The sequence below is a fragment of the Mobula hypostoma genome, chromosome X1 (genome assembly GCF_963921235.1).
Source record: "Mobula hypostoma chromosome X1, sMobHyp1.1, whole genome shotgun sequence".
NCBI classification, from domain to species: domain Eukaryota; kingdom Metazoa; phylum Chordata; class Chondrichthyes; order Myliobatiformes; family Myliobatidae; genus Mobula; species Mobula hypostoma.
This window is the reverse complement of record NC_086128.1, coordinates 27,998,027-28,019,955: the sequence shown is the minus strand read 5'-3', so window position 1 is coordinate 28,019,955 and position 21,929 is coordinate 27,998,027. Positions and strand designations below refer to the sequence as shown.

Genomic DNA, 21,929 nt, shown 5'->3' with positions numbered 1-21,929 from the left:
TTGATTATGGGGAGCAAGGACATGGCAAACCAATTGAATAATTACTTTGGTTCTGTCTTCACTAAGGAGGACATAAATAATCTTCTAGAAATAGTAAGGGACAGAGGGTCCAGTGAGATGGAGGAACTGAGCGAAATACATGTTAGTAGGGAAGTGGTGTTAGGTAAATTGAAGGGATTGAAGGCAGATAAATCCCCAGGGCCAGATGGTCTGCATCCTAGAGTGCTTAAGGAAGTAGCCCAAGAAATAGTGGATGCATTAGTGATAATTTTTCAAAACTCGTTAGATTCTGGACTAGTTCCTGAGGATTGGAGGGTGGCTAATGTAACCCCACTTTTTAAAAAAGGAGGGAGAGAGGAACCGGGGAACTATAGACCGGTTAGCCTAACGTCAGTGGTGGGGAAACTGCTGGAGTCAGTTATCAAAGATGTGATAACAGCACATTTGGAAAGCGGTGAAATGATCGGACAAAGTCAGCATGGATTTGTGAAAGGAAAATCATGTCTGACGAATCTCATAGAATTTTTTGAGGATGTAACTAGTAGAGTGGATAGGGGAGAACCAGTGGATGTGGTATATTTGGATTTTCAAAAGGCTTTTGACAAGGTCCCACACAGGAGATTAGTGTGCAAACTTAAAGCACACGGTATTGGGGGTAAGGTATTGGTGTGGGTGGAGAATTGGTTAGCAGACAGGAAGCAAAGAGTGGGAATAAACGGGACCTTTTCAGAATGGCAGGCGGTGACTAGTGGGGTACCGCAAGGCTCAGTGCTGGGACCCCAGTTGTTTACAATATATATTAATGACTTGGATGAGGGAATTAAATGCAGCATCTCCAAGTTTGCGGATGACACGAAGCTGAGTGGCAGTGTTAGCAGTGAGGAGGATGCAAAGAGGATGCAGGGTGACTTGGATAGGTTGGGTGAGTGGGCAGATTCATGGTAGATGCAATTTAATGTGGATAAATGTGAAGTTATCCACTTTGGTGGCAAAAATAGGAAAACAGATTATTATCTGAATGGTGGCCGATTAGGAAAAGGGGAGGTGCAACGAGACCTGGGTGTCATTATACACCAGTCATTGAAAGTGGGCATGCAGGTACAGCAGGCGGTGAAAAAGGCGAATGGTATGCTGGCATTTATAGCGAGAGGATTCGAGTACAGGAGCAGGGAGGTACTACTGCAGTTGTACAAGGCCTTGGTGAGACCACACCTGGAGTATTGTGTGCAGTTTTGGTCCCCTAATCTGAGGAAAGACATCTTTTCCATAGAGGGAGTACAAAGAAGGTTCACCAGATTGATTCCTGGGATGGCAGGACTTTCATATGAAGAAAGACTGGATGAATTGGGCTTGTACTCGTTGGAATTTAGAAGATTGAGGGGGGATCTGATTGAAACGTATAAGATCCTAAAGGGATTGGACAGGCTAGATGCTGGAAGATTGTTCCCGATGTTGGGGAAGTCCAGAACGAGGGGTCACAGTTTGAGGATAGAGGGGAAGCCTTTTAGGACCGAGATTAGGAAAAACTTCTTCACACAGAGAGTGGTGAATCTGTGGAATTCTCTGCCACAGGAAACTGTTGAGGCCAGTTCATTGGCTATATTTAAGAGGGAGTTAGATATGGCCCTTGTGGCTACGGGGGTCAGGGGGTATGGAGGGAAGGCTGGGGCGGGGTTCTGAGTTGGATGATCAACCATGATCATAATAAATGGCGGTGCAGGCTCGAAGGGTCAAATGGCCTACTCCTGCACCTATCTTCTATGTTTCTATGTTATTAACTTAAGTAATTCTAGGACTGTTGACGTCCCATTTTTGTAGCCAATGCAAAAAGTTAAATGCACCAAAATAGGAAACTTGCTGCAAAAAGGTGTGTGTGTGTATGTACGGAGGGAATAAATTAAAAATGAATTATTTTCCCTTGAATTCATTAATTGATAACATCAGAGTGTTTTGTCATGGCACCTGTGAATGTATTTTAGATTTCAATTTAATAGGGCCATGTATAATGGCTATTCTACAGAATATAATTAAATTATTTCAGAAGTGTTTTAAATCAAGGCTTCTGCTTCAATAGCTGTACCCTGAAAAAGTAGCTAACTGTTTTTGGTCTTTGAGCTGAGTGAGTGTTGGTGACTTTCATGTCACTGCATTGCCACCTTTTGGTGCCCTATCAAAATGCTCCACACACTGACTCTATTGAGCTTCCAATGTTGATTAGATATTGTTTTCCTCCAGATTCAAACCAGGAATATTCGATGCTTACCAGATGTTCTTGTTATTAACTGTGAAGTCAATAGCACCAAAGAAGCTGAATTTTGGAAATGCCAAGCAGAGGTCTGTTGTTATTTCAAATATTCATCCTATTAGATATCTGCCAAATGTATTTTCAGGGTTTGCATCCTATTTGCTAAATAGGAAGTTTTCCCTCTTTCAAGAAGATTCTGGAGTTAATTAATAAACAAATTATTTGGTTCAGACAGAAGATAATTTCAGTGATTCCCTGATTTTGAAGAGAAAATTGGTGGTTGTAATTGCCGATTGTTTTAGAATTCTTCTTTAGTGGCTTGAAGTACTATTGAAAGGTGCTAAGAGCAGTTTGCCTGAGTGATGAAATGTGTGATGATCTTAAGTTAACTTCAATAAGAGATGAGATTTGTACTCTGGAAAAATCAAGATTAGTTAGTACTTGAAACACCATTTGAGATTCTGAGTTTGCTTTCAAGTTCAAGTTTATTGTCATCTGAGTATATGTGCAACCAAGCAAAACGAAGTTCCTCCAGACCAAGGTGCACCCAGACAACATGTATCACATATGCACATAAACCAAAATATTATACTATAAGTTAATAAAATATAATTCAAAATACACATGAAGTGCGCAGCCCAGGTAAACAGTAAACAGCAAACAGCTTGCTGTCCTAGTGACGAGACCTCAGTGGTGGCAGGCTATTCATTAGTCTGACAGCCTGATGGAAGAAGTTGTCACATGGTCTGGCAGTCCTAGTCCTGATGCTTCTGTACCTCCTTCCTGATGCTAGTGGGTCAAAGAGATTGTGGGATGGCTGGTGAGAATCCTCAACAAAGCCTTGGGACCTTCATCTACAAATCTCCTGGTAAATGTCACAAATGAGGATGAAGGAGATCTTGATCCTCTTATTAGTTTTTACTATGCTCTGTAGGGCCTTGCTAACCGATGCCTTGCAGTTTCCGAACCACCCAATGATACAGCCAGACAGGACATTCTCAATGGTACTCCTGTAGAAAGTTGTTAGAATGGAGGTGGGGAGCCTTGCACGCTTCAATCGCCTCAAAGTGTAGATGCTGCTGTGCCTTCTTGGCTGGTGAGGAGGTGTTGTGGGTCCAAGTTAGATCGTCTGTTCTGCTCACACCAAGGAACTTTGTGCTCTTCACTCCCTCCATGGCAGAGCCATTGGTGTGCAATGGAGAGTGGTTGACCTGTGCCTTTCTGAAGTCTACAATCATCTCTTTTGTCTTGTCCACGTTAAGAGTCGGGTTGTTGTTCGTGCACCATTTGACAAGCCTCTCTGCCTCCTCCCTGTGTGCCGACTCATCCTTGTTGCTGACGAGGCCAATCGTCAGTGAACTTGATGTGGTTTGAGCCCCCGATCTGAAGGCACCATCCTGATCCCAAAGCAGTGCACGAACCTCTGCAGTCAGTCATGGTTTCTGGTTTGCCCCGGTAGTGTAGTGTCTAATCAGGGTAACGTCCCTGATGCATTTTCCTATGTAGCCAGTCACCGATCCTGTCATCAGTGTTGACGTGATGATTGTAGGTAGCCGCCTCCCTGAACATGCTCCAGTCTGTGCTTTTGAAACAGTCCTGCAGTGGCACCTTCTGACCAGGGTTGAGTGCATTAGGGTTGGGGTGAGCAGCATCAAGGTTGCAGATTGCGCCATAGAACTCTTGCAGTGCTTCCCCAGCACAAGCTCAGGGTGGAGGGGGGATGTAAGTAGCAATATTCATAATGGCAGTGTGATTCTACTTACTCCCTCAATAAGTAGAAGTGCCTGCACTTCACCATTTTAAAAACTACCTGTGGTGAGTAGTGGGCTGAGGCATTCACACACCAGTTCGAGACCAATATATTTTTCTGAGGTTTGGTGCTACAAGTTGTACCATTGAATTGTATTGATGAGGAAAATGTTAAATTTAATATATTAGCTTTGTAACTGGGATAGGAATTGGGGCTGTATTGTTTGTCTGCTTTCTATCCTATCAGCAAGGGGCCCCAGGAAGTGAATATGAAGGCATTGTAAGGTGCTAATGGGCTTGAACTTCACTCTGAAGTCCTTGGCGAGCACTTGTGCATGACTATTTAGCAAGAATAGGCTAGAGCAACACACACAAAAAATGCTGGTGAACGCAGCAGGTCAGGCAGCATCTATAGGAAGGGATACAGCTGATGTTTCGGACCGGGACCCTTCGTCAGGACGAACTGAAAGAAGAGCTAGTAAGAGATTTGAAAGGGGGAGGGGAGATCCGAAATGGTGGGAGAAGGCAGGAGGGGGAGGGATGGAGCCAAGAGCTGGAGAAGGGAGAGGATCATGGGATGGGAAGCCTGGGGAGAAGGAGAAGGGGGAGGGGAGCCCGGAGGGTGGAGAGCAGTCAAGGAGTTATAGTGAGAGGGACAGAGGGAGAAAACATATATAAAAAAAATATATTAAATAAATAAGGGATGGGGTGTGAAGGGGAGGAGGGGCATTAATGGAAGTTAGAGAAGTCAATGTTCGTGCCATCAGATTGGAGGCTACCCCAGACGGAATATAAGGTGTTGTTCCTCCAACCTGAGTGTGGCTTCATCTTGACAGAGAAGGCCATGGATAGACATGTCAGAATGGGAATGGGATGTGGAATTAAGATGAGTGGCCACTGGGAGATCTTGCTTTCTCTGGCGGACAGAGCGTAGGTGTTCAGCGAAACGGTCTCCCAGCCTGCATTGAGTCTCACCAATATATAGAAGGCCGCACCGGACGCAGTATATCACCCCAGCTGACTCACAGGTGAAGTGTCGCCTCACCTGGAAGAACTGTCTGGGGCCCTGAATGGTAGTGAGGGAGGAAGTGTAAGGGCATGTGTAGCACTTGTTCCGCTTACAAGGATAAGTGCCGGGAGGGAGATCGGTGGGAAGGGATGGGGGGACGAATGGACAAGGGAGTCACGTAGGGAGCGATCCTGCGGAAAGCAAAAAAAGGGGGGAGGGAAAGATGAGCTTGGTGGTGGGAGCCCGTTGGAGGTGGCGGAAGTTACGGAGAATTATATGTTGGACCCGGAGGCTGGTGGGGTGGAAGGTTAGGACAAGGGTAACCCTATTCCTAGTGGGGTGGCGGGAGGATGGGGTGAGAGCAGATGTGTGTGAACAGATGAGCAGATGTCCCATGATCCTCTCCCTTCTCCAGCTCTTGGCTCCATCCCTCCCCCTCCTGTCTTCTCCCATCATTTCGGATCTCCCCCTCCCCCTCCCACTTTCAAATCTCTTACTAGCTCTTCCTTCAGTTAGTCCTGACGAAGGGTTCCGGCCCAAAACATCAACTGTACCTCTTTCTAGAGTTGCTGCCTGGCCTGCTGCATTTACCAGCGTTTTGTATGGATTGCTTGAATTTCCAGCATCTGCAGATTTCCTTGTGTCTGAGGTTTTAAGAATAGACTAGAGTTTGGTTGTAAGGTTTTCTATGCCCAAACATTTGACTTGGTTGCATCAATTAAATGAAATGTGAGATATTATGCACGACTCAGCATCAGTGGAGTTGGGGGGTGGTATTCAAATTCAAATCCCACTGTAGCTTTAATTTGTTGCTTTTGAATATTCCAGCAGTAATATATTTTCTATTTATGATAGTACGAATTGCACAACAAAATGAGGAAGGAAGATTTGGAAGCAATAAGAATGAAAGAAAATAATCCAACTGAATGGTAGGGATTTTTAAAACTCACTTTTTGTCAACATGAGGCAAGTTCAGTTCAAGGTTTTATGCAATAACTGTTGTTTTCTCTGTTGTTCCCAACACCTGGTCACGGAACAAAATTTTCTATCCAAAATTCAAACAATTTTAAAAGATGCTTGCAAAGTGACTTAATAGTAAAAGATTGATACCCAAGGGTAGATATTTGTGCTTGTGAACTGAAAATTACTCGGCATGTGCCTTCCATTTGGAGGTTTAAAGATAACAGTGCAGAATAGGCCCTTCCAGCCCTTTGAGCTGTGCTGCCCAGCAACACATGATCTAACCCTAGCCTAATCACAGGACAATTTTCAATGATCAATTAACTTTCTAACCAGTACATCTTTGGACCAAAACACCCAGAGCAAACCCCTACATTCCACAGGTAGGATGTTTAAAATAAATAAATAAATAAATAAATAAATCAGAACTGGAATTGAACTCCGAACTCCAATGCTCAGAGCTGTAATAGCATCGCGCTAGCTGCTGTGCTACCGTGGCGCCCAGGGTAAATTACAGCTTGGGGTGTCAGAGTTCAGAGTTCAATCCCAGCATCCTCTGCAAGGAGTCTCTGTATTTCCATCCTGTGGGATGCGGGGGTTTTCTCCGGGTGTTCTGGTTTCCTCCCACAGTCCAATGACCTACTGGGTAGGTTAATTGATCATTGTAAATCGTCCTGTGATTAAGTTAGGGTTAAATTGGAGTTGTTGGGGGTTGCTGGGCAGCGCGGTTCAAAGGACAAGAAGGGCCTAATCCGCGCTGTGTCTCTAAATAAATAAAAATAAAAATCAATACGATTATACCTGATTTCTTACTTCACCACCACTTTCCTGCGATGCTCCCATATCCTGTGACTACCTAAATATCAAATATCCAGCAATTTTTGTTTTGGGTTTTACAACGAAGGAGATCAATCAGACCATTGAGCTTGCAGAGCAATATCATTAATTCCATTCTCCCACTTGGTTCCTAGTAAACTACTCTCTGTTGTGTATCCATTGCTGCCCCAATCCCCCAATTACATGAGGGGAAAGTTACAGCAGCCAAAGAAACTCCGTGGGATGTGGGAGGAAGCTGGATGTCAGTGCCTACTTGCTAAGTTGAAACACAAATATTTTATGTAATGTTTCCATCAATATACACATTCCTGTATCCTGTTCTTGTCTTTGAATAAACTACAATCACAGGATTTTTGTAAAATGCTGTATCAGTCTGCTGTTCCTGTGGATTCATCAGATGCATGGAGAGGGGGAGCCTGCTACATGGGCAACAATTTTCTCTCCATATCGCACTGCCTTTGTATATCAACTGGCATCACAGCTAGGATGCAACATCCATCGTCAACCCCAACCAATGGAGGTGTTCTCTGGCTTTGAAGTCAAACATTTTCGTATTGGTAATTTTACAATGCTTGATCTTGCAGTCCTGCACTGAAAGGGAAAAACTGACCAATTTTGTCCCGATTTGTTGAGTGATAATCTGTAAAGTTCCATTTAACAGTAGGTGCTTTCATTTTGTGTTATCAGGGAAGCACTTTGTAATGCTGAAGGTCTGAGTTTCTATACATCGATTGAGGAATTGAAAAATATTTGGATACCAGATTCCATCAAGATGAGGCTGACTAAAAACAAGGAGTTGGAAGTCACAAACTGGACTGAAAATGAAGGCGTATGTAATTAAAGTTTTATCTCTTGATGTATCTTTCAAAGCCTTCCCTTAAGAGATTGATTCTGGTGTTTGTAATATTTTCATGAAGATCGTAGAGGCTATCATAATTGAAAAGCATGTGGTGGTTACTGGATCTGTAATCAGGAAGTTCAGATAGCTGGGTTTTATCGTTTGATAGCATTGGGAAGTAGGGGCTAAATAGTTCCCTCTTTAGTTGTGGGGGGGGGAGAGACACCTGTGGATGAACTGCTCAAAGTAGGGATGTGGAAGCAGATAACGTGCTTTCTTGAGGGAGTTGATTTCTCTTGCAAATTACACTTAACTAAAAAAAATTTGAGGACTGTAAACTTAAGGAAAGACAGTTTGGAAATACTGTACCAGCTCACTCTGGGTCCCATATGATCTAACCTTTTTCCAGACAAGTCTACCTTGCCGGACCTTGTCAAATGTCTTTCTAAACTGCATGTAGGCAAGGTCTACCACCCTGTAATGCAATGCTGACCATCAGTAATCAGTCCTTGCCTTTCTAAATGCAGATAAATTGTCTCCCAGAATCCCCTGCAATAACTTTTGCACTATTGTTACTTGGCTTACTGCCGTGTAGTCACTTGCATGTCTTGCAGCCCTTAAAGGCACAACATTAGCCATCCTTCAGTCTTTCAGTTCATAGGGCTAAGGGAGGTACAAAAAATCTCTGCCAGTTCCACGCAGCAGTTTATTTCTCTTGCTTTTTATATGCCCTACGATATACTTGGACATGCCCAAGGATTTATCCATCTTTATGCACCTCAAAACCACTAACATCTCTTTTAGATGTTAAAATGTCCAGACCTAATCAGTTCCCCTCTACCACCACTCTGCTCCGTCTAGCGGAATTAGTCCTTACTCTTAATAATTTCTCCTTTGGCTCCTCCCACTTCCTCCAAACTAAAGGTGTAGCTGTGGGCACCTGTATGGGTCCTAGCTGTGCCTGCCTTTTTGTTGGCTTTGTGGAACAACCTATGTTCGGTACTTATTCTGGTATCTGTCCCCCACTTTTCCTTCGCTACATCGACAACTGAATTGGCGCTGCTTCCTGCATGCATGCTGAGCTCGTTGACTTTATTAACTTTGCCTCCAACTTCCACCCTGCCTTCAAGTTTACCTGGTCCATTTCCGACACCTCCCTCCCCTTCCTAGATCTTTCTGTCTTTGTCTCTGGAGACAGCTTATCCACTGGTGTCTACTATAAACCTACTGACTCACAGCTATCTGGACTATTCCTCTTCTCACCCTGTTTCTTGCAAAAACGCCATCCCCTTCTCGCAATTCCTCCGTCTCCGCCACATCTGCTCTCAGGATGAGGCTTTTCATTCCAGGACGAGGGAGATGTCCTCCTTTTTTAAAGAAAGGGGCTTCCCTTCCTCCACTATCAACTCTGCTCTCAAACGCATCTCCCCCATTTCACGTACATCTGCTCTCACTCCATCCTCCCGCCACTCTACTAGGAATAGGGTTCCCCTGGTCCTCACCTACCACCCCACCAGCCTCCGGGTCCAACATATTATTCTCCGTAACTTCCGCCACCTCCAACGGGATCCCACCACTAAGCACATCTTTCCCTCCCCCCCCCTCTGCTTTCCGCAGGGATCGGTCCCTACGCGACTCCCTTGTCCATTCGTCCCCCCCATCCCTCCCCACTGATCTCCCTCCTGGCACTTATCCTTGCAAGCGGAACAAGTGCTACACATGCCCTTGCACTTCCTCCCTTACCACCATTCAGGGCCCCAGACGGTCCTTCCAGGTGAGGCGACATTTCACCTGTGAGTCGGCTGGGGTGATATACTGCGTCCGGTGCTCCCGATGTGGCCTTCTGTATATTGGCGAGACCTGACGCAGACTGGGAGACCGCTTTGCTGAACACCTACGCTGTGTCTGCCAGAGAAAGCAGGATCTCCCAGTGGCCACGCATTTTAATTCCACATCCCATTCCCATTCTGACATGTCTATCCACGGCCTCCTCTACTGTAAAGATGAAGCCACACTCAGGTTGGAGGAACAACATCTTATATTCCGTCTGGGTAGCCTCCAACCTGATGGCATGAATATTGACTTCTTTAACTTCCGCTAATGCCCCACCTCCCCCTCATACCCCATCCGTTATTTATTTTTATACACATATTCTTTGTCTCTCTCCTTTTTTTTCCCTCTGTCCCTCTGAATATACCCCTTGCCCATCCTCTGGGTTCCCCCCTCCCCCTTTTCCTTCTCCCTGGGCCTCCTGTCCCATGATCCTCTCATATCCCCTTTGCCAATCACCTGTCCAGCTCTTGGCTCCATCCCTCCCCCTCCTGTCTTCTCCTATCATTTTGGATCTCCTCCTCCCCCTCCAACTTACTAACTCTTCCTTCAGTTAGTCCTGAGGAAGGGTCTGGGCCTGAAACGTCAACTGCACCTCTTCCTAGAGATGCTGCCTGGCCTGCTGCGTTCACCAGCAACTTTGATGTGTGTTGCTTGAATTTCCAGCATCTGCAGAATTCCTGTTGTTAACATCCCTTTTAGACCTAATATGAAATTTGAGAGATGCCTTTAGCAGTTAACTATAATCATGCCAGTAACTTGTCCTTGCACAGGAATTGTGAATAGAACTTGAAATATATTAGTAAGTTTAGTTGCTAAAGGAGTATTCTTATTTGCATAATTCTGTGCCAACTGAAATGGCAAAAGCCTGGAATTTGAGTTGGATGCAAGGTGGATTGCTGAAATGTGCTGGAGAATTGAAATGTTCTATTCTGCTCTCCATTGTCCCTTTCTCCTTCAAGACTGACTATATCAGATTTGGGTTTCAAAATTGGCATTCATTAATTATCTGAGTAAGAGACTTGTCTTATCTGAGTAAGAGACTTGGGATTTTAGAACAATGTGTAATAATTCACCGAGTGGTTTGAGGAAGGGAAGGGAAAAGACCTGGGAAACATTAATGATGTTTTGGAAGATGCATGCTATTTCAAGATTCCATTTTTACTTCTAACAGTGAAATTTTATGCTGACAACAAAACTTTTAAGCAGGAGTTTTTTTTTTAACCAATGCTTGTAATAGCACCAGAAAGGATTTTTATTTCTGTGTAAAGCAACAAATTGATATTCATTCAGTATTTATTATATTAAATGCTTTAAGTTCATCAGTTAGTCGTTATGAAGTTATTGAACAATGTTTTTACTGACTTGTTCTGTAGCTGTCCTCTTTAGAAGATGAAGAGAACACCTACCTGTATGATCTGGTGGTGACCGTGGCCCATATTTTAGATCCTCGGACTGGAGGCAGTCTTGTGGCCCACATTAAAGTTGGAGAGACTTATCACCAGCGGAAAGAGGTATGGTATGTCGAAATATGGCTTGATATTGAGGAAACTTAGTGCGTCAATAGTGATAGTATGAAGAACAAAAGCATTGACACTTCAATCTCAGTCTTTGTAATGGACTAGTTCAATTTTTTTTTTAATTTAACATAATCAAGGATTGCTGTTATTGTGTATTCTAATATGCCTAATTGTGTTTGGCAGAGTTTGTTTCAAATTCTATTAAACATTAAAGAAAGCTTTTCAAATGTGCAAATGCTTTCTTTCCCTTCCAACACCAATGATCCACAACACATTTTAAACAAAAAAAATTGTAGAGAACAAAGAATTTCAGTTTTATTTTTACTGACCAGCATCTCAGTCTAAGATCAACATGGAGAGTAATGGAAAAACAAAGTTGTTGCTGTAACCTTCCTTTCCTGTTGCAGTTATTAACTGTAGGCAGATATTTTCTACACATCTAATACCATGGGCTGGTCTGCAGTGAATTATATTTTGTTGGTTTCAAATTGAGCCACAAAATGCAAAGCAACTACAGGTAATGCAAAGTGCATCAATTTAGCATCTTGGCAGATTATCACTTGACCTTAATGCTCTTTTGAAATTAATCTCAGAACCATTCTATACAAGATTTTAGTGAACAAACATTGGAAAGGTTTAGTGATCTGCTTGAGCAGAAGTTATAACCTGACCTGATCATAGACGATCTAAACCCAACCAGAGCTGAAGGGATTTAGATTTTTTTTTCCTCCCTCCCTCATACTCGATACAACTATTTCAGTAGATGGGTTTGTCTATAGTATCCTGTTCTGGGCTCTACGTAGCAGGTAGGCATTGCATAATGCTGGCTAAAATGTGGTTGGTGCATTGCAGTATGGTAAAATTTTGATCTGGAAGTTGAAACATATTAAAATAACACAACTTTCAATCTAGGTTCCGGATTCAAATTTGCAGTACAACATTACTGAAGATATCTTTTTTTTTATTGATATACAGTTTCAGTTTCTTTTCCTTAGTTAATAATCCAAGCAGTCTGTGTGATTAATGGAAGGAAAAACAATGCATAATTTGTCTTTTGTAAATGTGTGATATTTGTAAGATGTCACTAGAGAATTAGTTTGAAAACTGCTGTTTAAAATGTGGTGTAGCATCTGTAACTTATGCAATGTTTTTGTTTTTTAGGGTGTCACTCATAAACAGTGGTATCTGTTTAATGACTTCCTCATAGAACCAATTGACAAGGTAATTGACATTTATTGAGTTGCCACAGTTCTCTATTAGTTTTCAAGAACAATTTAAAATGTGTTCTATGTACATACTTGGCTTAAGTATTGATCAGACATCTGCCTCTAATTGTTGCACAAATAATTTTCCCATTTTTCTCCTGTAAGACTCGCACCCCATGCCTTCCACCCCATCGCAGACTTCTTTGTTCTCTTTTCCTTTGCATCTCATACCTAACACCAACCACACACACCTTTCCCTGCATCTTAAAAATTTGTTTCGTTTCTAGTTTCCCTCATGATTGGTCATTGATTTGAAATGTTAACTGTTTCTCATTCCATGGATGCTGCCTTGACCTACTATATCCAATAGTTTTTTATTTAAGTATGTAGGTATCCTAGTGATTCAAATTCAAAGTACATTTATCAAAGAATGTATAAATTCTTTGTACATGATGTGGGTCAGATTAAGGAAACGTGCTCCTTAGTTCCATATACAGCAATCTCCATGCTTGTTGGTTTGGGATAAGGTGAGGGATTATTGTTGGGCATTACCCAGAAATAGGTTACAGAACAGCATTAGCACAAACCCAGCAGAGTAGTTTATGACTATCATCTTATACCATATTGAGGGGAAAGTGGGGAATTCTTTTAAGTAGGAGACCAGTTAATTAAAAAAAAAAATAATTTTGAAGCAACAAACAGTCTGCTGGAGAAACTCAGCCAACTGAGTAGCATCTATACTAAATTAGAGGGTCTTTTTGATAATGAAGCAGGTTACAGTGAATTACAGAAATATTAGGGAAATGGGCTGAGGAATGGCAAATGGATTTTAACTTGGGTAAGTGTGAGGTGATGTATTTCAGACATTCAAACAAAGATAGACAAGTGTTGTGGAACAGAAGGACTTGGGAATACAAATGTATACTTCACTGAAAGTGGCCTCAAGTAGACAGGGCAGTGAATAAAGCATTTAGCATGCTGCCCTTCATCAGTCAGGGCATGGAGTTTGAGTAGGCCCATTATGTGGCCGTCGTTGGTGAGACCACACTTGGAGTATTGTGTACAGTTTTGGTCACCCTGTTATAGGAAAGACAGTGTCAAACTGGAGGGGATGCAGAAGAGATTTGAGAATGCTGCCTGGACTAGAGGGAGAGGTTAGCTCCAGGGATCTTTATTCTTTGGAGCATAGAATGAGAAGTGACCTCATAGAAGTGTATTAAATCATGCGGGGAATGGATAAGGTGGACAGTCGGTCTTTTCTCCAGGGTTGGGGGAGGACAACACTAAAGGACACAGATACAAGATGAGATGGGAGAGGTTTAAGAGATCTGAGAGGTAACATCTTTACACAGGGTGGTAAGTACCTTGAATGAGCTGCCAGAGGAAGTGATCAGAGTGGGTACAATTGCAGCTTTTAACTGGAATTTGGATGGGTACATGGAGGGGGAGGGGGGAAGGACTTGGAAAGTTTTGTGCTGAATGCGGGCAACTGGGATGAGCAGGGAGGATACCATGGTCAGCATCAACCAGTAGGACTGAAAGGCCTATTTGTGCCTTATTACAGTGTGACTGCGGGAGGAAAGGAATTCACATTTTGGGTTGGAATCCTGCATCAGGACTCTGATTAGAATTTTTTTTGAATATTGTTCAGATTGTGGTGTGTTTAAACAGTTGCATTTTATTTTTGCAGTGTGAAGCTATGCAGTTTGATTTAAATTGGAAGGTCCCCTGCATTCTGTATTATGCTAGACGAAATCTGAATTCCAAGTATGACTTAACCAGTAAGTAACACTTTGTGATTCATGAATTCTGAATGAGGGGTGGCTAAACCGATCTACTCCATCCTCACCACAGGAGAACTGGAACTACACTTTCCTTGCTACAGTTAACTGCCTACTTGCTAATAGTACATGTGTAAATGTGGTAAGAAAAACATCCTGCTATCTAATAGCCATTTTTTTAAAAAGAAGAGGAAGCCTTGTCATGGTTAGGGTAATAAAGGGCTTTGCAAGCCAGGTTTAAACCCACAGATCTGCATTGGTAAGTTGCTAAATAAAGTGGTTTCTCTTGAAACAATAAACTATCTCTTCTGAGATGGTTTTGAATAAACTATTCCCCAAAATCTATTTAAAATGACACAGCTATAAATAATTACAATGTTTTGCTGAATTATGTTAATTGTGTTCCAACCATTCAAGCCAGCAGTAATATAATTTGGACAGTTTGTACAATTTGCTGCTCTATTCTTGGTGTGGAATGACTCAACCTGGCTCATTAGTAATGGTGCCTTCTTGTTAATTCCTGTGAGTAACTTGGGGATATTCCCCCCCCCCCCCCACATAGGTGAGAGATTGTTAATACTTTATGGTCAGTGCACATGCACTGATTAGCTTGCAACATGTATGCATTGTTAATAATCTTTTTTTTCCCCCTCCTTTTCAGTAAAGAATCCAATTGAGGCCAGTGTTTTGCTGGCAGAAGCGTCTCTGGCTAGAAAACAGCGAAAATGTCATGCAACTTTCATTCCACTAATGCTGAATGAGATGCCTCAGCCCAATGATTTAGTGGGTTTGGACGCAGAGTTTGTCACACTAAATCAGGTATGTTTTTTTTCTTGAAATGGAGGAATTGAATTGAAACAAATCTCACATGCATGAGTAAATATCTACATTATGTCTACATCTGAATGTACAATTTATAGTAATTTGTAATAAATATGTACGGTAAGATGTACAACAGAACAGTCAATATAGCAGAAATACAATTGTGTCACTGTGAATTAATCAATCTGATGTCCTGGTGGAAGAAGTTGTCCTGGAGCCTGTTGGTCCTGGCTTTCATGCTGCAGTACCATTTCCCAGACAGTATCAGCTGGAACAGTTTGTGGTTGGGGTGACTCGGGTCCCCAGTGATCCTTTGGGCCTTTTTACACACCTGTCACTGTAAATGTCCTGAATAGTAGGAAGTTCACATCCACAGATGCGCTGGGCTGTCTGTACCACTGTGTCAGGGTGATGACTTCTCTGCAGGGTGCCTTGTTATTATTTGAGATGAGGCCAATTAGTGTAGTATCATCTTATCAGCTGCTAGTGATCTGACAGGAAATCCAGGATCCAGCTGCACAAGGCAGCAACGATGACTTGCTTCCACGTGGATTTTGAGGTGGCTGATGAAATCATTGTAAGACTGTTTCACAGATAGGGGTGGCCATGTTGATAGTTTCTGAGCTGGTGTGCTTTTTTTTTGCCATTTATTCTGGGCTTTTGTGTACTTAAACAAGAGAAAATCTACAGATGCTGGAAATCCAAGCAACACACAAAAAATGCTGGAGTTTACAAGCTGACTGCCAAGTTCCCTGGCCCCCATCAACTTATTTTCACAATGGATGTCCTGTCCCTATACACCCCCATCCCTTACCAGGAAGGCCTCAAAGTGCTCCGTTTCTTTCTGGACACCAGACCCAACCAGTTCCCCTCCACCACCACTCTCCTCTGCCTAGCTGTGCCAGCCTTTTTGTCAGCTACATGGAACAGTCTATGTTCTAAGCCTACACTGGTGCCCGCCCCCCCCCCATTTTTCCTACGCTACAATGACTGCATTGGTGCTGCTTCCTGCACCCATGCTGAGCTTGTTGACTTCAAAAACTTTGCCTCCAACTTCCACCCTGCTTTCAAATTTATCTGGTCCATTTCTGACACCTCCCTTTCCCCAATCTCTGTCTCTATCTCTGGAGACAGCTTATCTACTGACGTCTACTATAAACCCACGGACTGTCACAGCCACCTGGACTATATCTCTTCCCACCCTGTTACTTGTAAAACCGCCATCCCCTTCTCGTAATTCCTCAGTCTCCACCGCACCTGCTCTCAGGATGAGGCTTTTCCTTCGAGAATGAAGGAGAGATGTCCTCCTTTTTCAAAGAAAGGGGCTTCCCTTCCTCCACCATCAATGCTGCCCTCAACTGCATCTCTTCATTTTATGCACATATGCTCTTACCCCGTCCTCCCACCACCCTACCAGGGGTAGGGTTCCTCTTGTCCTCACTTACCACCCCACCAGCCTCCATGTCCAGCGCATAATTCTTTGTAACTTCTGCCACCTCCAACGGGATCCCACTACCAAGCACATCTTTCCTTTTATTTCTCTCTCCTCCCCCCCCCCTTCTGCTTTCTGCAGGTATCTCTCCCTAGTTGACTCCCTTGTTCATTCATCCCTCCTGGCACTTATCCTTGCAAGTTGAACAAGTGCTGCACCTGTCCCTATACCTCCTCCCTCACTACCATGCAGGGCCCTAAACAGTCCTTCCAGGTAAGGTGAGACTTCACCTGTGAGTCTATTAGGGTCACCTACTGTATCTGGTGTGGCCTCTTGTATATCGGTGAGACCTGATGTAGATTGGGAGACCACTTTGCCAAGCACCTACGCGCTGTCTGCCAGAAAAAGTGGCCACCCATTTTAATTCCACTTACCCTTCACCTTCCCATTCCAATACGTCAATCCACGGCCTCCTCTACTGTTGCAATGAAACTACACTCAGGTTGGAGGAACAACACCTTGAATCCTGTCTGGGTACCCTCCAACCTGATGGCACGAACATCGATTTCTCGAGCTTCTGGTAATGCACCTCCCCTCCCCCACCAGTCTCCATTCTGTTTTTCTCTCTTCCCCCCCACCTTATCTCCTTGCCTGGCTATCACCTCCCTCTGGAGCTCCTCCCCCTTTTCTTTCTTCCATGGCCTCCTTTCCTTTCCTATCAGATTTCCCCCTTCTCCAGCCCTGTATCTTTTTCACCAATCAACTTCCCAGCTCTGCTCTTCATCCCCACTCCCTCTCCTGGTTTCACCTATCACCTTGTGTTTCTATCTTCCCTTCTCCCCCCCCCCCCAACCTTTTAACTTCGACTCCTCATCTTTTTTTCCAATCCTGCTGAAGGCTCTCAGCCCAAAACTTGACTGTACTCTTTTTCTTTTACCGTGGATGGTGCCTGGTGTTCTGTGTACTTGGTTCTCATGCCTTATGGAATGTGTCTTCGCTCCTTTAAGTGGTCACAGCCAGGGATTCCCAAGGGTCAATGGAGATGTTAATTTTTTTTCTCTAAGGAGGTTTTGAGCAAATTCTTGATTGATTGATTTATTTATTTACTGGCTTCCTCAGCAATCTCTTTGTTATAGTGTGTCTGTTTCAGGATTAGTATCATGTATATGAGTGATATGGCTTGCTAACTGTAACTAGAACCTTTCTGCTTAGGAGGTTGGCCTGACAGAGGGCACTGATGGTTCACTTATCCTTCCAATTAACTTGGAGAATTTTGTAACAATGGCATTGTTGGCATTTTTCCTTGAGATTTCTTTTTTCTTTCTTTTTAAATCTTTTTATTGAATAAGTATACAAAAAGGTAAGCCATATAGGCACTAATACACTGTTAGAATATAATAAAATTACAGGAGATATAAAAAAAATGATACAAACAATGTAATTTAAACATAACGTACCAAGGTAACATAATAGTATACTAATTTTTATATACATATCAATAGAGAAAAGGAAAAAAAAAACCCACCGTGCAACTAACTAAAAGCAAAGCAATGGGCTAACTTGAAACCAAACAGAGTTAAAAAACTTAAAATCACGTCCTCAATCCCGACCTCCATTAAAAACAGTAAAAAAAAACAAGAGGGGTATATATTACATTAAATGAAAATATTGAATAAAAGATCTCCAGGTCTGTTCAAATTTAAATGAGGAGTCATAAAGATTGCTTCTAATTTTCTCCAAATTCAAGCATAATATCGTCTGAGAAAACCAAAAAAAGGTAGTTGGAGCATTAAGCTCTTTCCAATGTTGTAAGATACATCTTTTCACCATTAAAGTAAGAAATGCAATCATTCTACGGGCTGAAGGAGAAAGATTACTGGAAATTTTAGGTAGTCCAAAGATAGCAGAGGAGAGATATCTATATTCAATACCTTGGAGATAATATGAAAAATGTCTCTCCAAAAAGTTTCCAGAGTAGGACAAGACCAAAACATATGAGTTAAAGAGGCTATCTGCCCCGGACATCTATCACAAAAAGGATTAATATGAAAATAAAAGCGAGCTAATTTATCTTTGGACATATGTGCTCTATGAACAACTTTAAATTGAATTAGGGAATGTTTAGCACAGATAGAGGAAGTATTGACTAATTGTAAAATCTGCCCCCAGTTATCCACGGAAATAATAGATCCCAATTCTTGTTCCCAATCTGACCTAATCTTATCAAATGGAGCTTTCCTAAGTTTCATAATAATATTATAAATAATAGCCGATGCACCTTTCTGACATGGATTAAGGTTAATTATAGTATCTAAAATGTATGTAGGAGGAAGCATTGGAAAGGAAGAAAGTATAGTACTTAGGAAATTTCTAACTTGTAGATATCTAAAAAAAAATGTATTCTTGGTAAATTATATTTATTAGATAATTGTTCAAAAGACATAAGGGAACCATCTAAAAATAAATCCAAAAACCGTGAAATACCCTTAGTCTTCCAAATTTGAAAAGCACGATCCGTAAAAGAGGGAGGAAAAAATGTTACCTAAAATAGAAATCGCTAGCCCAAATTGGTTAAGATCAAAAATTTTCTGAATTGAAACCAAATACGTAAGGTATATTTAACTATCGGGTTAGACACCTGTTTAAGGCGTTTCAAATCAAAAGGAAAAGAGGAACCTAAAATAGAGCCAAGTGTATAGCCCTGAACAGATTGTATTTCCAATGCTACCCATTTAGGAATGGATAGTATATCCTGGTTCAAGTAACCAAAATTTCATATGTTGAATATTAATTGCCCAATAATAAAATCTAAAGTTAGGTAATGCTAAGCCTCCATCTCTCTTAGCTTTCTGTAAATGTATTTTACCCAGTCTCGGGTTTTTAATTTGCCAAATAAATGAAGAAATTTTGGAGTCAACTTTATCAAAAAAAGATTTTGGAACAAAAATTGGTAATGCCTGAAATATATATAAAAATTTTGGCAAAAAAAAATCTTAACTGCATTAATACGACCAAAGTTAAATATAAAGGAAACCATTTAGATGAAAGTTGAATAATATGGTCAATTAAGGGTAAAAAGTTAATCTTAAATAAATCTTTGTATTTACAAGTAATCTTAATCCCAAGATATGAAAAATAATTATTAATCAATTTAAATGGAAAGAGATTTCTACTGCAAATAGTTCAAGTGTCAGAAACGGATAGGCGGGGCCATTATCACTGCTGCCTGGTAGATCATGGGTTCTGTGCCAAATAGTCAAACACACTTCTCAATTTACAAAGGCTTTGCTGGTGCATTGAAGCTGGAGGTTAATTTCATCATCAATTTCTGCCAATGCCAAGAGATGGATCCTGAAATACGGCCAATGGTCTGATTTCCAGGGTCTCGCAGTGATCCCTTGTTGACAGAGGGCAGTGTTAGGCAGTGGGTCAAGATGATAGAGGATCTTGCTTTATGAATGTTGAATGCAAGGCCCATCCTCATGAATGCTTCTGTGAATGCGTCAACAATGGCTTCGAGCTGTGCCTCTGACCGTATGCAAATACAAGTATCATTTGAATTTTTCTCGATTATTGACTTTCAGGTGACTTTGGTTCTGTAGTGCAGGTTGAACAATTTGTGTGATATGTTATGGCACAAAAGATTAAGTAAAGTATTAGAGCAATGACCATTATGCTTGACAATGGTCTTTGCTGAGATTAGCTCTGTGATGACCCTGTAGATTAGAGTTGGGGCTTATATACCGTCATGAAGCAGCCATAAAAATTATATCTAATTTCTGAAGGCAGCCAAATTTTAGGTTCCATGGTCTCTCAATTGATGGACTCAAAAGCTTTAATGCGGCAAGGAAAGGGCATGTGTAGTGGTTGATGGTGCTTGTGTGTGTTGTGGAGTTATTCTGTGGGGGAGTGATGATGTCCACTATGCCTCTAGGTCAGGGGTTCCCAACCTGGTGGGGTCCATGGACCCCTTAATAGTATTGGTCCATGGCATAAAAAGGGTTGGGAACCCCTGATCTCGATGGAGAGTGGTCAACTTGGGAAGCGGCTGTCCTACTGGGAGGAGGCAGTTAAGGACTCTAGTGATGTCTTCGGCAGAAAAAAAATCAACAAATGGTCTCCAGTAATTGCTACAATTAGACTTGTCTCATTACTTGAAGGTGGTCATTAAGAGGACAAGCCCAAAGCCTCCTCGTACTTCCATCTCCTCTTAGATTTGCAGGTTAAGATTGTTCTAAAGCCAGATTTTAGAACTCTTAATGGGTGTAATGTCTGATCCCGAGGGCTTTTTGTTGGATGGGATATGGCCACCTTGTCGGTCAGGAGTGGCCACAAGGCTTGACAAATTTAGTTGCTGTGTGATGGTCAGGAGCAGTTGTATCTGGAGCAGACTCTCAGTTGTCTTCAGAATGTTTCTCCTCATGGGTGTTAACTGACTCTCCCGCTCAATTCTTGGCTCTCTACAGAAAGAGAATTTGTGTGCTTGTGCCATAGATTATCTTGATAGAGCCAAAGAACCCCTTCATGTGATGGCTGTCATTGAGTTGCTGAGCTTCCTGTACACTCCTATATAGAACACAAAACATTGAATAGTACAGCACCGTACAGGCCCTTTTTGCCCACGTTGCCATGCTAACCTTTTAACCTACTAATCTAGACCAATCTACTCCTTCCCTCCTAGACAGACATTTGTGGTCCTTGAATTACGATTTATCTTAACAAGTGCCAATACTTGAACTGAGGTGTCATGAGGTCTTGTGCTTGTCCTTGTGACAAAATAGTGTTAGCAATGACAAGCTTGTCAAAGGTGGTCAAGTTCAAATTTTCCTGGAAAAATGTTCTTGATGCAATTAACTTTAAAACAAAAAAAAAAATTATTCTCATGTTTTAATTTTATTGTACTATTTTTTTTCCCCAAGCAAATGTTTTCAATTTCCCTTGTCCTCATCCTAAAAATCCAGAATCTGAAATAATGTGGGCAGTGAGTTTTCCAAGTAACTATTAGAACCACCAATCTACAATTGGGGTGAAGCAAGCAAAAATGGCTAAATTTGGTTAAATTTTACTAAGTTTAAGTCTATTTATTAATAAACTTGTAATTTATGTAATTAGACCTGATATTTTTCTTTTTGGAAGGAAGTCTACATGCTGTGTTAAATATGTGCATCTTTTTGCTTTCTGTATCCTGTTTGCTGTCAGTTGACATTGTTTCATTTGCTAGTTACATTGTTCATTCACAAACGAGAAAATCTGTAGATGCTGGAAATCCAAGCAACACACAAAATGCTGGAAGAACTCAGCAGGCCAGGCAGCATCTATGGAAAAAAGTCCTGCTGAAGGATCTCAGCCCGAAATGTCAACTGTACTCTTTTCTATAGGTGCTGCCTGGCCTGCTGAGTTCCTCCAGCATTTTGTGTGTGTTATGTACTTAATTTGGTTGATTTTTTTTGAACTGCTTTGTTACTACTTGCTCACAGGAAGAAGCAGAGCTGCGAAGTGATGGGACAAAATCCACCATCAAGCCCAGTCAAATGTCGGTTGCAAGGATCACATGTGTACGAGGTCAGGGACCAAATGAGGGAGTTCCCTTTATTGATGATTACATCTCCACACAGGAGCAGGTAATGCTATGAGTGATAATACCGTGGACTTTACTGCTGAATCTGGGGTCTTCTGTTTTGTGGTTGATCAAATATATAGT

The 21,929-nt window shown here is 41.9% G+C and overlaps 1 protein-coding gene across 6 annotated transcripts in view; it reads left to right on the top strand.

Moving 5' to 3' along the window:
• Window positions 1–21,929, top strand: part of pan2 (poly(A) specific ribonuclease subunit PAN2) — a 138,288-nt gene that overhangs the window by 53,806 nt on the left and 62,553 nt on the right. For all 6 annotated transcript variants that reach the window (XM_063037231.1, XM_063037228.1, XM_063037227.1 and 3 more), the window contains exons 15-22: window positions 2,236–2,334; window positions 5,859–5,932; window positions 7,488–7,629; window positions 10,845–10,982; window positions 12,150–12,209; window positions 13,884–13,974; window positions 14,636–14,793; window positions 21,706–21,849. In XM_063037231.1, coding sequence (XP_062893301.1) covers window positions 2,236–2,334; window positions 5,859–5,932; window positions 7,488–7,629; window positions 10,845–10,982; window positions 12,150–12,209; window positions 13,884–13,974; window positions 14,636–14,793; window positions 21,706–21,849 — 906 coding nt within the window. The remainder of the gene's footprint in view (window positions 1–2,235; window positions 2,335–5,858; window positions 5,933–7,487; window positions 7,630–10,844; window positions 10,983–12,149; window positions 12,210–13,883; window positions 13,975–14,635; window positions 14,794–21,705; window positions 21,850–21,929) is intronic.